Source organism: Gobius niger (assembly GCF_951799975.1).
Source record: "Gobius niger genome assembly, chromosome: 3".
Lineage (NCBI taxonomy): Eukaryota > Metazoa > Chordata > Actinopteri > Gobiiformes > Gobiidae > Gobius > Gobius niger.
In genome coordinates, this window is record NC_136854.1 from 17,878,009 (window position 1) to 17,893,911 (window position 15,903).

At 41.0% G+C, this 15,903-nt stretch overlaps 1 protein-coding gene across 1 annotated transcript; it reads right to left on the reverse strand.

The window, feature by feature from the left end:
- Window positions 1-5,716: 5,716 nt before the first annotated feature.
- Window positions 5,717-13,272, reverse strand: LOC306960481 (nephronectin; the record flags this gene model as incomplete). Its single annotated transcript, XM_079552911.1, has 7 exons — window positions 13,218-13,272; window positions 9,977-10,101; window positions 8,970-9,062; window positions 8,752-8,874; window positions 7,563-7,682; window positions 6,598-6,732; window positions 5,717-5,925 (listed from the first exon to the last, which is right to left on the reverse strand). The coding sequence occupies exons 1-7, from the start codon at window positions 13,265-13,267 to the stop codon at window positions 5,717-5,719; spliced, it is 855 nt and encodes a 284-aa protein (XP_079409037.1). The 5' UTR covers window positions 13,268-13,272.
- Window positions 13,273-15,903: the final 2,631 nt, after the last annotated feature.

Below are 15,903 nucleotides of genomic sequence, written 5' to 3' on the forward strand. Positions count from 1 at the left end.
CTGAGATATGTTCTTACCTAACCTTAGACGAGTTAATATATACCTGTCTGGTCTTTGTCCGTGCGCTCTGTCACACAAACGGAGCACATACGCAGCCTCTCCCACATGTCATATAGCTCCAAAAAAGCTCACGATAAAAGCTACCAAGCTCTTCCACGTGTTCCCTATTTAAATAAAGTTACGTGAAGTGTTTTCATGCGAAGTATATTTACACAGAAATGTAATATGTCGATTTTATAAGCAGATAAAAAGGGGTACTATATTGTGAGGCGCAATGATACGAGGAGCACAACGTCCGCGCAGTAACTCCTAAAGACTTCCCCCTGCTCACTTCCGTCAATAGAGCGCACGGACAAAGACCAGACGGGTATATATTAACTCGGCTAAGGTTAGGTAAGAACATATCTCAGTATGTAAAAACGGTGGCCTATTCCTTTAAAGCCTTTTCAGTGACTGGATCAACTTCTTTTGTCCAATCAGCGACAAATGCTCCACCAAAGGTTTATGCTTTTGTTTTATTGAAAGTATCCTCATTAGCGCAGCCAGGCTGTCAATATTATTCTTGCGGTCCAACAAAGAAAAGTCCTCCTCACGAACGATTTCACAGGGATCAGTCCCAGATTGACTTAACTGCACTGCTGTTATTGTGCCGCAATCAATCTGGCATTGCAGGTTCGGGAAAAGTCTTATGGCGAGAGCTCTCCTGCCTCACAAAGTTCAGGAGCAAGAAAAACATCAGTGTGTCTGTAAAAGCAGTGTCCCTATACTATAGAGAGGCTGTTTCGAATTGAAGTCCTGTTGGCTGTGTTGTGATGTCACAGACGAATACTGTGATGTCATCATGGGAGGAACACACGACGTTATGTGTGGAGAAAAAATGGACCAGCGCCAACATCAAAACCGTATGCTCAATGTGAAGTATGGTGCAGGGAGAATCATGGTGTGGGGCTGTTTTGTTGCCTCAGGGGCTCCAGGGACAACATGCTATAATAGAAAAAAGTTCAAGTTAAGCATGATATTTTGCTGAAAAAACCCGAAACATTTACAACATGCATGGAATAAGTAAGTACACCCTTGTATTAAATAGCTGCCTGATCCTTTTCTGTAGTTGCAGATTAGACGATCGCAATGATCGGGATGAACCTTGGACCATTCCACTTTACAAAACTGCTGCAGTTCAGTGAGATACAGGAGGTGTACTCACTTATTCCTCCCTGTCCTTTGAATGTTTACATGTTGTGGCCAATAAAACTATGATAAAATGTAAAGGTTTGGGTGGTATTAGTTCAGGCAGACACTGTTAGATCATTTCTGTGATTCTGATGAAGGTCAGACCACATTTAGTGACCAATTTAGGCAGAAATGTAAGAAATTCCAGACAGTGTACTCACTTTTTTTTCTCTGCATTGTTTCGAATAGCTCATGGTAAACTAAATTTTCATACTGGACTAAAACAAAGACACTTCAGAAGAACTAAAACTGCATTCAATGTTTTAGTCAAAATAAACTCGTAATATTGCAAACCCACTCTTCCATTGTGTATCGATGCCTCGAGTCGGATTTGGCAGTACACTTTTGAAGCAAGAAAATCCGCTCTCTCCAAGATTTAACACTGGGTTGTTGTGCAAGAGGTGGTTTGCATTTATAGTTTTTATTCCTTGATTCACAAAACATTTCACAGTGGTTTGCAAACTGACTGCAGAAATGTGGCTGCTGTAGGAACATAATCCTAGCATTAGGCGTGGAAGAAGAAGAAAAAAAACCCCGGCACCAATGCATAAAGGGGGGGGGAAAGAGTGGCTTATTTCAAGGCAAAGTGAATGGGACAGTGTGGTCAGGACAGGGGCCTACGAGGTTTTACAGTTCACTTCAGACTACGTGGGTGGCACTCTTGCTCTCCGCATCTCGCTGCCGCTATTGTATTGTCATTGCCCGGGCCGCACTTGTCAGCATCGTTGCTCACTTTCTCACAGGACAAATGTTGATTTTTGCTTCGCAGGAGAAAGCCGAGAAGGAGCGCTTTGATTGGCCAATCCTGCAGATGTCCAAATTCCTCTGACATGTTTATTGTTGTCTTTTATTCGGGCCTACTGTTCAGATAGCTGACGGCCCCTCCTCTCCCCCAAGTGCAAAATCCCGTGTGTCATGTAAATACAATTGAGAAAATAACAAGCGGGATAAAAGATTTGCCCCCGGCCCCCCTCCGGCGCGCCCACCACTTGTTGCCCTTTATTCGGGGCCTAAGTGCCTTGGCATTAAATCGTATTATTTTTCGGTAAATAAACGGGATTCTTGGGTGGAATTACACACAACTTGGTGTGAGGTCCCTTTCAGAGCGAGGCCTGCGTTGCTTTATCTCAAATGTATTCTATTTCTGCTTTTGTTAGACACTTTTGACTGCTTTGAAAGAGAGAAAGCAGGTTTCTCTTGCCTTTCTCGGGGTGAGGTTGGGGATTTTTCCCTCGGCATTGTGGTGAGATTTATTTCGAAGAGGCTGCAGTTTTGTCCTAATTTAGCTCTTTGTTGGGTGTAAGTTGTTCCAGGTCCCCGTTGACTGTGTGCGTCCGCGTGTGTGTGTCACCTGCTGTCGGGATGAATGGGGTTAAAAACAGAACACAGCAGCTTCTTCTCACTGCAGGCTCACACCGTAGAGCCGCCTACACTGACCGCCAATGGGCAAAGGGTGGATCGAGTTGTGTATGTTTTGTGGGCACGACGGAATAGACGGTGTCAGGGTAGATTGCTGGAAAAGCAGTGGGCAAGTTTTCTTTATGAAGAGATATATTTTTCCGTAAAAAAAAATGAGTTGCCAAGTCTCTGAACTGCAGCAGCACACGCTTCTGTATAGACCCAAGATTTGTAAATGAAAATTTGGCAACGCTTTAGATTACAGCATCACAAGTTCCATGAGTAGGTGCAGGTAACAAGAAAGTGATTACACATTGAAGTGCAAGCTTTAATAACGGTGGACAAAGAGTAATAACATGTAGGTGCGTGTGTAACAAAGGGGTTCAAGGTGCAATAAAGGTGTACAGTGTCTCACTTTAGATTGCAGTCCACGCTGACGTGCACTTACACATTAAAGGGTTTACCTGGGGCATTTAAAAAGCATTAAATTGTGCCAAAATCAAGACCTTAAATGTCATTATGCATTACATTTGATTCAAACGGGCATTGGATCTAAATTTCTCTGAAAAGTATGACATTACTCAACATTTTTTACCTTATAAGTTTATCGAAAATACAAAAGATTTTGGCTTAAACATATTCAGCAAAAGTTTTGGCGGAAGTTGACATTTTCTTTGTGCAAAGGTTTCCCGTTTCCAGTCTTCTTGTTTTTGTTCTTCTGTTAAAATATAGTATTTGGACATTAAAAAGCCTGTATATACCCATTTTTGAAACGGCCATAACACCTACACTACATCTTGATTACACTTTGTACACTTTTGTTGCACCTTGTATACAGTTGTTACACTTTGGATACCTTCATTCAAGCTTGCACTTTAAAGGGACTATAAGGAGTTTAAAAAATGTTAAAATTATGTATTTTCCTCCCCCTACATGTTCCATCCATGTCCTAATGTGTAGAATGAGCCCAGACCTGTTCACCACAACTGCCTCTAAAATCCGGCACTGTCACTCAAAAAGGTGTTACTTCAGGTCCGAAATGCCATCATGCACGAGCTTAGTATAGAAGGTGCAGTTACATGTATGACCTGAGGTGGCAGTAATGAGCATAAAATGGCTAGCTTGCATCTAGCCCCTTTAATGTATTAAACTGTCTTATTACCTGTACTTACATGTGGAATTACTTCCTTGCCCCCGTACCAGAAATTCGACATGATTTTCAGTATTTCTGAGTCGTTCACCTCTGCTTTTATAGTTCTGAAAAAAATGTGTGAAAGCCAATGGACAGACGCTGGGTATAGCCAGACATTGCGTTATATATAGCCTAACACATTACTCTTGAATGCCGCTTTTCAGGCACTCAAAGTGTGTTGTACTGGTTGCAGAGTCACACCTGTAGCCACAGCTGCTCTGTCTGATATGTTCATATATACGGTAGGCAAGATGAAGTGGACAAGGACACAACAAAATCAAACACAAGTTTGTGGAGATACAGTGCCGACCTAATATGAGGTATTTCATGTGTGTCCTGCTGAAACCCCAGTTAGATACTCCTGTAGTAACCTAGATCAGGCGAAGAGTACCTTTCTTTCTTTCCTCCTATGTGGAGATTTTTCTCTTAACATTACCTGCCACAGCCCCCTACCTCCACCACCATCACCAACCGTTATACTCATTATCTCCAACAGACTCCCTCACAGTCTTAATAACTCGGAAGGAAACTTGAAATTAACCTGGGTAAAAACGTTCAAAAAGAGAAAAGAAAAGAAAGCACCAATTTCAATTTCCAGCGAAGGAAGGGGTTTCCAGACGGCTGCTGACAGACAGGCTGCTGGTATAGCTACTGGGTGGGTCTGACTCTGACCTGTCTCTGCTCCCTCGCTGTGTGGTAGTCTGGCCTCCCTGTGACTTAGGACTGAAAACATTCTCTGTGGCAGAGCAGAGGAAGAGGGCAGAGGATAGACAAGGAGCTGTGAAAACAGACGTCTGTGTTTTAGCAGCCAAGCACTTTTAATTTGAACTTACTCAAATATTTGGAGGGACTTTAAAATAGACCAGAAGCATCATTTTGTAGATGAACCAGCAGAGGTCAGTCTTCCATCAACAAATTGCCAAAAATATGGGCATGGCTACAAGCGAGATGATGCTGGATGAAACTGCAAAGCTTGGGTGGTCAAGGTAATTATAGTTTCACGCTATTCAGAATGTTAATACAAGTATTCAGCTTTTTCATATATTTTCAATTTGTAAGTCTTTTCTTTAAACGGGGAAGACCTGTTGAGATTTCAGAATATCTTTGACTTGGGAGTCCTGACTCTATGGGGGACCTATTGTGCATGTTGTTAGCAATGAGGAACCCTAGAAACAGGCCACAAAGCAACATGCCAACCCAAATCAAAAACCCAGCCTGGGATTGATCTTCCTGCACCAACATAACTACTCCAGCGATGCAACAGCATTCATGAAAGATATTTTGAAAAAACACTGACACATTCCGGTTTCTAAGTAGTTTCTTAAAGGCTTTCTACTTTATTGAGTCAAATTTGACAACTGTCTTGGTGAACGATTCATTTTCTTTTTGAGCACCAAATGTACTCCTTAAACACAATTTGCAAACATTTGACTAAATAATATAAAGAAGACACTTAACGTATTTATTTTCTTTGAGTTGACATCTTGGATGCTACGTAGCTGTCCAAGGCGGACATAGTTTTTTGCCTTTTTGCTAAATACCTGACTGACACTAAGTGAACATGAAGAAAAAAGTCACATCGGCTTGCGAGGTTGAACAATATGCCAAGATTCAGCGAAGTTGGTCAAATGTATGTGAACTTGTTAATCAAACAACGCTAATGAGGCAGCAAATGATGTATTTATGGAATAAATAAACCACACAAGAATATTTGTTTGTATTACAAGTCATTCAAATGACACAGTGGAAAAATACTCTCAAATGTGAGGGGGAAACCATTGTCAAGTGAAATCTGGAGTTAATTAAATGAAAGCCTTTACCCACTTACACAGATGACATTACAGAAAACAACATTTATTCATATGTCTGATAAATATACAGTGTATGGTCATAGCACTAGGAGGATGGTTTGAGAGGCTTGCTTCTCCTGGAGAGCTTATAGTTGTAGTACATGTGTGTTTTAGACTGAGGAGCTTTCCTGGGCCAGCAGGTGCGCCCATCGCCGTGGAAACTGTCCCGGCACTGGCAGGTGTACGAACCATCTGTGTTGACACACTGTGCGTGGCGGCTGCATCGGTGAGTCCCGGTTAGACATTCGTTTTTATCTGTGAAGGCACGGGGAAGGACAATTAAACAAAGCAGGATTATCACTTATACAAGAGACATGTTTATACTTTCAAGTCATTCAAATCAAATCAACTTTATTTATAGAGCACATTAACACAGCGAAAACTCAAAGTGCACAACATTCAAAATGTCAGGTTTTAATGACTGTTTTTGTTGTTTATCAGGGGTCTGTGCTACACACCACTGCTCCTGACGAATGTAACCAAACCAATATTAGAAAAATGTTATTTCAGTACCACGTGTAGTTTTATTTTGGGTCATATTTCAATGGTAAGGAGATCATTCTGCCCTGTAGGCTGCAAACAGAAAGCGCTGGTGGCTCATGAGCCCACAGCTGAGTGGGTGAGCTCTGAACGCTCATCAAATAAACATGTTTCTCCGGATTGAGCTGCCAGAGCACATCTCCACATGCTCCTGTGTCTGCCAATTATCACAGATGAGCAGAACATGTGGACGGCTGCTGCCACACTAATCATTTGCAGAGCTGAGACGACAACGAGCACAAAATAGTTTGCAATCTGTGCTGTAAATGACACACAATCACGCAGAGTGGATTTCTCTTCATAAGTGTCCTTCCATTGATCGATTATCTACGCCGAGTCACTGATGTTTCTGCTGGTCACCACTTAGGCTCTATCTTCGTGCTTTACCTCTGCACTGCACTGATCCCTCCAGCGTGCCCATCACAAAGCCGTCCTGGCACACACACACGAAGCTCCCAAAAGTGTTCCGGCACGTCCTCCTCAGTGGACACACGTCCGAGCTCTGTTGACACTCGTCCACATCTGAGAACAAACAACTGCTTTACATGTCACAGTCAAATGAGCTATGGACTCCAAGTATTTCACCCTGACCTTCGAGAGAAGCTCAAAACAGTAATTACCCTTTTTAAGGACCTGAGACGTGCAAATGAGTACCTTAGACACAACACTGCAGCTTTGTTCTGAGCTTTTAAAGAGAACATGATGGGTTTAACATGCAGACTATACACCGCAAAGCCTCATTTTGAACATCATGGAGAGACGATTGAGACATGTGATTTTCAGACACCTACAAACCACATATACGTCATATATACACACTTAGAACTCGTCTTCGAAGTGTCGTCACATCTTCATTGTTCAAGTCCAAGTCTGAGTTCAAGTAAATGTTAAGAAGTCAAGTCCATGTATTTGATGCGTAAGCTCAGGTTGACTCATTATCACCCGGAACCAAATCCAGGTTCAAGTGGAGTTACCTCATGCACTACCTCTTCCGTCCTTCAAAGTTTTTCCTCCTCTCCAACAGTGGAAGCATTTCCAGTGCTGAATGCGGTGAGAATGTGTGTGTTAGAGTCGTGAGAGCTGCCCTTCATTACAGGACAGTGCTGCGAATCGAGAGCCTTTGGTCGCCGTGTGTTGAAGAGCTGTGTTTGACTTTTCCGTAAGCTGTAATTACCGAGCGCCTCAGACAGGTGGGCTGTGGAGATCAGGGTCCCGGTAACGCCGTGACCATCATTGCAGCTATGCTTGAATGTGACTGTTTGTGAATTATACTGTTGGACAGTTTTAAGGGACACGTAAAAGACTTGTAAGGAGTAGCTGCCGGTATAATCCGAGAGAATATATGAGAGCACCTTCACACGTCTTGTTGTCCGCAGCCAGGTGGAGGCCGGGGGGACACAGACAGAGCACCACTCCCCCTCTCTCCATTTGGCATCCGAACTGGCAGCGAGGTGTGGAACAGGCTGGCTCACCTAGAACACACCAAGAAACCAATGAATGCACAAGACAGTTCATGGCTGTGGAAGCTCTCAGTAGTCATTCATATAAACAAGGATGTTCAAAGAATCTGTTATCTTGGGGTTATTTTTAAGGTTGTTTATTTTAAAGGGATATTTCAGGATTTGTGACATAGGGCCTCATTTCCTAGTTATCCAGAGTGTTGCTGGTACCTGGAGATTTTTTTTTTGTGATTCATGCAGTTCTTATGTTTGAAGAGTTTCGTGGCGCTAGGCTAATGCAAGGCTAGCGCATTTCTATGTCAGCTAGCCTGCATTAAAAACAGTCTTACGCACTCCGCACAGCACCTGAGGCAAATCATTTATAACACCAGACCAGACTAACGAAACAAATGTCTGTGTCGATAGAATAATTTTAACCATTTTGCATTTAAAATACCTTATATTTGAGCAGCATCTGCTTCGTGTTTGTATAAGCTACACGGTGGCGGAGTGATCTGCTAGAAAATAGTCCCTCAAAATGCGATCATTCATGTGATGCAAGGTCAGTTATATTCCAAAAAATATTCGACACAGACACAGACAGTCTGGCGTTATAAATGATTTGCCTCAGGTGCACTGTGGAGTGCGTAAGATTGTTTTTAATGCAGGCTAGCTGACATCGTAGAAATGTGCTAGCCTTGCATTAGCCTAGCGCCACGAAACTCTTCAAACATCAGAACTGCATGAATTACAACAACAAAAAATCTCCAGGTACCAGCAACACTCTGGATAACTAGGAAATGAGGCCCTATGTCAAAAATCCTGAAATATCCCTTTAACCAAGAAAATGGTGGACAAAGAATGTGATTGTCTGCTCTGGCACCCCTTCCCTGTTGATGAAAGATCTATCACTCTGATCTAAACTGAAAGTGTCTGTCTTAGCGCATGAAGGTAAACGGGTAAACCGCTCTCTCTCCGATCGTGGTTTAATGACGGCAGATGGCCCTATCGAGATCAGCTTCCAGAATCAGAGCGGCCGGTCGTCTGTTTGGGGGCTCGTACAAACCGGTGCCTTTTGCTGTAATAATGGGAGATGACTCACTGTAGCAGGTGTATCCATCTGTGCCGAGCGCGTAGCCAGGTTCGCAGTAACAGCGATAGCTACCGTGTGTGTTCATGCAGCGCTGCGAACAGGGCCTCCTCACCAAACCGCACTCGTTCACATCTGGAGCCAATAACATGATCACGTTCAGGCGCTACGCACCGATCCATATGGCGAATCATACTCCATTACACACAGGTGATTTTCATAAAGCGTACCTTCATCACAGAGAGCGCCTTTAAAGCCTTTGGAGCACGCACACTTGTCTGGACGCACACATACACCGTTCGAACACGGCTGCATGCAAACAGCTGAAAAAAAGAAAAGAAATGATAGAAGTACAAGAACCAGGCACTTCATTTTCTTGGATATGAGGACCTGGTGATTGTTTAGTTTGCAAACAATAAAAGAGGGTGTGGGTAACGTTTAGACTTATTCCTTAGTTGCCAAACACATTTCGAACATCCCAGTTCTTCACAGGAATGAGCTGATAAGCATCTTTCACAATTTTCTGTTTTGCTGTTATGGTGATGCTAACAAAAACTAGCTTGCTCGGTCACAAATTATTATTTTTAACATAAATGCTGTCTATGCACAGTGATCTTTTTCACAACAGCGTTTTACAGAATGTTTTGCCTATAAGCAAAAAGGACAAAACAATAGAAAAACAGGTACTTTAAGTGAAGCTGAACTAAAATATGGTGCTTGTCATTTTTATGATTAAATCTTTTATAGTTCAGTCAGTGCTAAGTATGGACTATATTTTCATCTGCATTTCTAGTCAGTTCAAGCAGGTGAGGAGCATAAGAGTTTCAGAGCATTTATCATTTTAGTGTGTACTGGTATCTGTATCGTTGGAAATGGGATTTAGCACTGCAATTTGTAACATGATACTAACATATCTAGATACATTAAACTACTGCAGAAAAAACTGCTAGCATCTAGTGAAACAGATGCCTCTGGTCAAGAAGGTGTTACTAAAATGAAGGATTATTGCGTGATAATGAAATCCAAAGTTATACTCAATATTACTTTTGCATGTACGGAGTCAGGATTGAGTTGGCCATTTATGCAAAACCTCGGGGGTATGAACCAGTAGGTCACAAAGTAGATCACACCTTGCTTATCTGCACCTGCGTTGAGTTTGTGAATAGCCCTGATAACCTTTGACCTGCGGCCCATGTGTTATTGGCGGTGGTCACTAAAGCTTTCGGCAAAGTCTTACGTTGACATACGCCATCGACATTCCTCCAGCCAAGACAACAGGAAGTCAGGTGACCGTAACTGCATAGTCCAGGGTGACTCTGCCCCCCAGCGGATCCTGTGACATTCCCCATCGACCTGTGGAGGCTGGGACACAAGTTTATCCGGTCAGCAATCAGTAAAACCTTCAGGATGAGACAAAGGCCCCTGGCCAAGAATTGATTCAATGCTACAGATGTCTTTGCAGTGGGCCCAGGAAGTAGTCGGCATCACAAGTGATGTTTAGTCTGGGGACCACCAATTCATTTTCTCGTAGGAGAGGTGTGCTTTACGATCGTCTATAGCCGTTTTTTGGGCGCTACGAATGTCTATAATGCGTCTGCACGTAGCCACAGCCAATCGTATCATCGTATGAGATGACGTATGACGTACCGGCTGTAAACTTTCGAGCAAAACTATTTAGAACACGGCCTAAAGCTTGATCGAAAAATACCGTCGCGTCTGCTGCTGTCATGTTTGATCTGTAAATAAGCGTTGTTTTTTTAATCCGTAAATAAGCTACAAGCTTCCATATATCAAACAGCTCGTCATCGTCTTGACGTCCCTCCTAGTTCTGTGATTGGTTCCCAAATCCATGCGAAAATTTCGGCCATGGTCCCCAGGCTGCTGTGCAGTTCAAAATGATTCGAGCGCACACAGCAGTCTGGCGTTGCCAGGTTACCATTCATATGTTTTCATGCTGAAGTGCTATTCTGAAAATGTTCTCACTATTATAAATGGAATTGGTCCACTTGCTTGAAAACGTTTTTCTTTTTTTTAGTTAATGTTTGTTGGATGTACTTTCAGTGGCTTTAAAAAGGCACTAACCACAACGAATCCTGAAGGCAAAATTGCAAGTTTGACATTATGGGCGTATTCAGCTTTCTGATTTGTTGTCATCACTGAAATGCCTTTAGCTCTCTGAGCCTATTCTTACAAATGCCTACATTGTGTTAGCCAATGGCTCCCGGACCCGTTTTTCCTCATATAAATGAATGGTGAAGCCAGGCACAACACTAAAGTATGGTAAGGTATGTTATGTCCTTTTCATGAAATGTATATAATTTCTGTGGTTTCTTTATCATTAACATTTTATAAAATTATGTTTAGTGGCCACAAAAAAGAGAGACTTGACTGAATATGATTTAGCATTTAGCTCAGAGGCTACACCAATTTGTATCTCAAGTAAAATCTCTAAAGGTCTGCACATTCATTAATGATTTCTAGCACCAACATTTCTTCACTTAAATATGGCCGATGGGTTGACAGCTGAAAACATCTGGATCATTGTTAATTTGCAATGTTTCATGGCTAATGCTAACGGCTAAAGGAGCAGGCTATACCGTTGGTTATTGATAAACCTATTTGCTTTGGTCAAAGCTTCAGCGGTTATGTTGCCGACATTGTTGACATGCTTTGCATACAAGTGTCATGTTGTGATGTAGGATCAGTCACTAAAGCCTGTTTTGGCACATCTGTTTACTTTTGACCGTAAAATCTGACAGTTTCGTCACCCCCCTTACATCTCCTAAATGCAACTTTGTTGCACGTTTTGTTAATACTTTAACTACTTCACAGAATGAAGCATTTGTAGATACTTCATATGATAAGATTTAATTCAAATTCAGATTGTTCATTTGATTTCATTGAGCATATAACGGTCTTGTGAATCTCATCAATCCATGGCATCCACAAACATGTTTCTTTCATTCTTCACCCATTACAATCTCATGTCCCAAGCAATAGTGGTTTTTTGCCTCACTCTTCAGTGGAGTCCATTCAGGGCTGTTGCCTGTTAAATCTGCTCACACCCACACTGTAATAAGAGCCCATTAAATGATTGCACACAGGCTACTGAGGTCTACTTCACTGTAGAGCTCGGGGCCACCAACATCGAACCACTCAGCCCACTCATCCCATAATCTAAGACAAATGACTATCCGTATTATACATAACAGGTCCAATATTTTAGATTATTCTGGGTTTTCAAACTACTTTTCTACACCTTAGCTTTAGTAATCCATAATGGACTGGAGGCCCCCATTTCATTCTTTACTGTTTTTCTTCTTCTTAAGGATGCTGTCTTTAGCATTTTTGCTAAGAAGTAAAATAGAAGTAAGAAGTAAAATGTCTGATCCTGCTGTGTAAGACATGAATTTTATGATGCATAGTATTAACAAAGACTATTTTTAACCCAACACGCTACTAAATACTAGTATCTGAGTTTAGTCGATCATTTTAATGAAATAATTGGCGGCACCCATGAGATAGGGGGTTCTTAGAGTAGAAATTAAAGGATCAAGGAGTACGCAAGACACAAAACAATTGATCCTGGAGTGTTCTACAGACCACTGTGATCAAAAGTAAAGGCGCCATGCTGAAAACATATAACTGCTGGGTTATTACAAGGTCAAATACGCACAAATGGCAACTTTTATTTTTTGCATAATGCACCTTTAATCTATGAATGAACACATATGGAATAATGTTTAATCTGAAGGTCTGAATGGCTTCCGCTTCTGTGTTTTGCTTTGTAAGTAAAGCAAGTAAGTAAAGTTCATTTGTAAAGAGCTTTTCACAGATAACATCACAAAGTGCTGTACAAGAGAATAGCTAAATTAAAACAATATACAAAAATATATACATATACATAATATACATGATACTTTGATTACTGCTTTCCACACTTTTCTCAATGGGCTTCACGATGGAGTCTGGAGAAATGTTTTTTCACTGCACAGGAATGTCGAAAAGCATTCTTGGTGACTTCAGCTGATTGAGAAAATGACAAGAAATTCTGGACCAGATTTTTGTTAAAAAATAAAAAGTGTATTGTCATTATTTTCAAAGAGATTAGATTTAAAAATAGATTTAAAAAAGATTGAATGTGTGCTGGAATCAAATGTTTTGCTTTTGGTATAATATATTTAAAGACTTTTAAAATGTTTTTAATGCCTTGTGGGGAAATAAAAGCACTGCGGTCATTACAGCACTGAAATTTCCTCTAAGCTTTCCAGTGCTGTAACATCAAGTGCAGTGAGGCTGTTGGGAAACATAGAAGGCAACCACCTCATGACATCAGTCGGTGGAACAGTCCGCTATAAACTGATGAATAGAAGACAGACTAAATAAGCATGATTTTTTAAACATACATAACAAGAAAACAAGATCACAACTGTGTAAAATGCTTTATAAAGTCAATTTAGCAAAATAAGCATCCTTACCTGTTTTGATGATGAGCCAGAGAAAGCATGAGGCAGCGCATCATCACCATCAAAAATAATCCGCTTATTTCAATCATTTTCTTCTGGCAAAAATTTCTACAATCGACCTTGTCATATTAGCGCGGCGCAGCCCTCAAAAAGACATTATGTTGTCTCGATGAGGCGCTCGTTTCCTTACTGAATGAGTTCGGAGGTGCAAAAGCGTTGTCCGTGCCAAAGGGCAGTCAAGTGTGCGGAGGGTTTGTTTGAGGAATGGAGAGGGGCGGTCGTCTGGTGGTGTAATTGCAGGTTGCCGGTGGTAGGTGTGACCGCTCACCTTGGAAGGACAAAAAAGAGGGATAAATAAGAAAACAATGTAAGAAAAGACCAATAAAAGTACCAAACACAAGATTACTAGACCTGAATTCATTTGTGGGCTTCGGCTAAGCCACCGAGTTTTGGCGTCCAGACTGATTTTAGATTGTCTGTATGACATTGTTGACCGTTGAAAGGGGTTGACATGAGCCTGTGTTTGTGCCTGCCTGTTCAAGCTTGTCCCCTGTGTCACATTCGCACACAAAAAGCCCAAGACCATCAGCATGAGCTTGTGTTTAAGCCGACAAAATAAGATAACTGCTATAGTGAATGTAACATCTCCATTGTGGTTTCATACTTCATGCACATAGTTCATAAGCCTAATGTTGGATTTCCCCATGAGATTTAAGACTAGCACTGAAATGGAAATTCTTATTATATCTTTTGTTAAAAGGGTTCATCCCAATCAAATGGAAATAGCAGTTTGAATTGTTGAAATTGGAAATATATAAAAATTGCTCACCCTGTATATTCAAGTGCTTTGCAGAAGAGGTATTAATGATGCCTTAAAATATAAAATCCATTTCAGCCTGGATTTTGACATTGTAAAGGCCTGTCTCACAGATTCAGGAAGACTGTCATATAGAACCATATGTTTGCATACACTTTATAAAAAGACACATTTGCATTTTTTTTTCAATGTCTGACATGAAACCAGATTAACTTTTATTTTTCTTAGATCAATTAGAATTTATTAAACTATTTCAATTCGCTAAATGCCAGAAGAATGAGAGATTGATTTTTTTTTTTTTAATGTTTTTGTTACTTTTTTAGTCAGAAGTTTACATGCGCTAAAATTACCTTTAAACAATTTGGGAAAGTCCAGATGTCAATGTCATGATCTTGGAAGCACAAGTCCGTTTCATCCTTGGGTGCAATTTCAAGACACTTGAAGGTTCATTGGTTAAAACAATGATGGAAATGAACAGTCATCCAGATCAGAAAGAAGGCGGGTTCTGTGTCCCAGAGATGAACGTGCTGTGTCTGAAATGTGAAGATCAACCCAAGAACAAATGCAAAAGACCTGGTGAAGATGCTGAACCTGTTAAGAGTTTGTCATTATCCACAGTGAAATGAGTACTGTACCGACATGGGCTGATACTCTGCCAGAGAGATTTACCCTGACTCCAAAAGAAACATCAAAAAGCCAGTTTGGAGTTTTCAAATAAAAGAAGGATAAAGACTAATTTTTGGAGACATATCCTGTGGTCTGACGGAAAAAAAAAAAATGGGGGGCCATAATGACCATCGTCACTTTTGGAGGAAAAAGGGGGAATCTTGTAAGCCGGAGAACACCATCCCAACTGTGAAATACAGGGGTGGCAGCATCATGCTGTGGGATTGGTGCACTTCACAAAAAGTGGTCATCACAAAGTCCTGATCTCAGTCCAGTTGAAAATGTATGGGCAGAGCTGAACGTTATGTGCACACAAGGTGGCTACAAATGTGTCTCAGTGACACCAGTTCTGATTGAAGGAATGGACCAAAACTCCTGCCGCCTATTGTGAGAAGCTTGTAGAAGGAAATCCAAAACATTTAACCCAAGTTATACAGTTTAAAGGCAATGCTACCAAATACTAATGAAATGTATGTAAACTTTTGGTTTAGTAAAGAGTAATAAAAGATTGTGTAGAAAATTCTCTCTCATTCTTCTGGAATTTGACAAATTGAAATGATTTTTAAAATTCTAATTTTAAAAAAATCAAAGTTTATTCTGATTCATTTCTGACAGTGAGAAAAAAAATGCAAATGTGACTTTTTATAAAGTGTATGTAAACATATGGTTCCCGCTGTATATATTTGAATGTCTATTCAGTGTAGAGATCTGAGTACTGGACTAATTCATCAAAATCACAAGAATGATTAAACAGTGTCTGCCTGAACTAACACCTCCCAAGCATTTACATTTAATCATGTTTTTATTGGCAATAACATGTAAACATTCACAGGAGAGCGTGGAATAAGTAAGTATACCGCCTGCTCCAAGAGCGAAAAGATGACTCCAAGGGCACGGAATATTCAATGAGGTAAAAAAGAACCCTAGAGTGTCAGCTAAAGACTTACAGAAATCACTGACACATGCCAACATCTACAATATGTAAAACATTGAACAAGAATGGGGTTCATGGGAGAACGCCACGGAAGAAGCATTTCTGCATGTTTGAAGTTTGCGTAAGAGCACTTGAATGCTCCACAGCACAACTAGTACAATACTCTGCGGTTTGATGAACCAAAAGTTGAATAGTTTGGGAGGAACACACAACATCATGTGTGGAGGAAAAATTAAAGCACACAGACATCAAAACCCTATCCCCACTGTGAAGTATGGTGC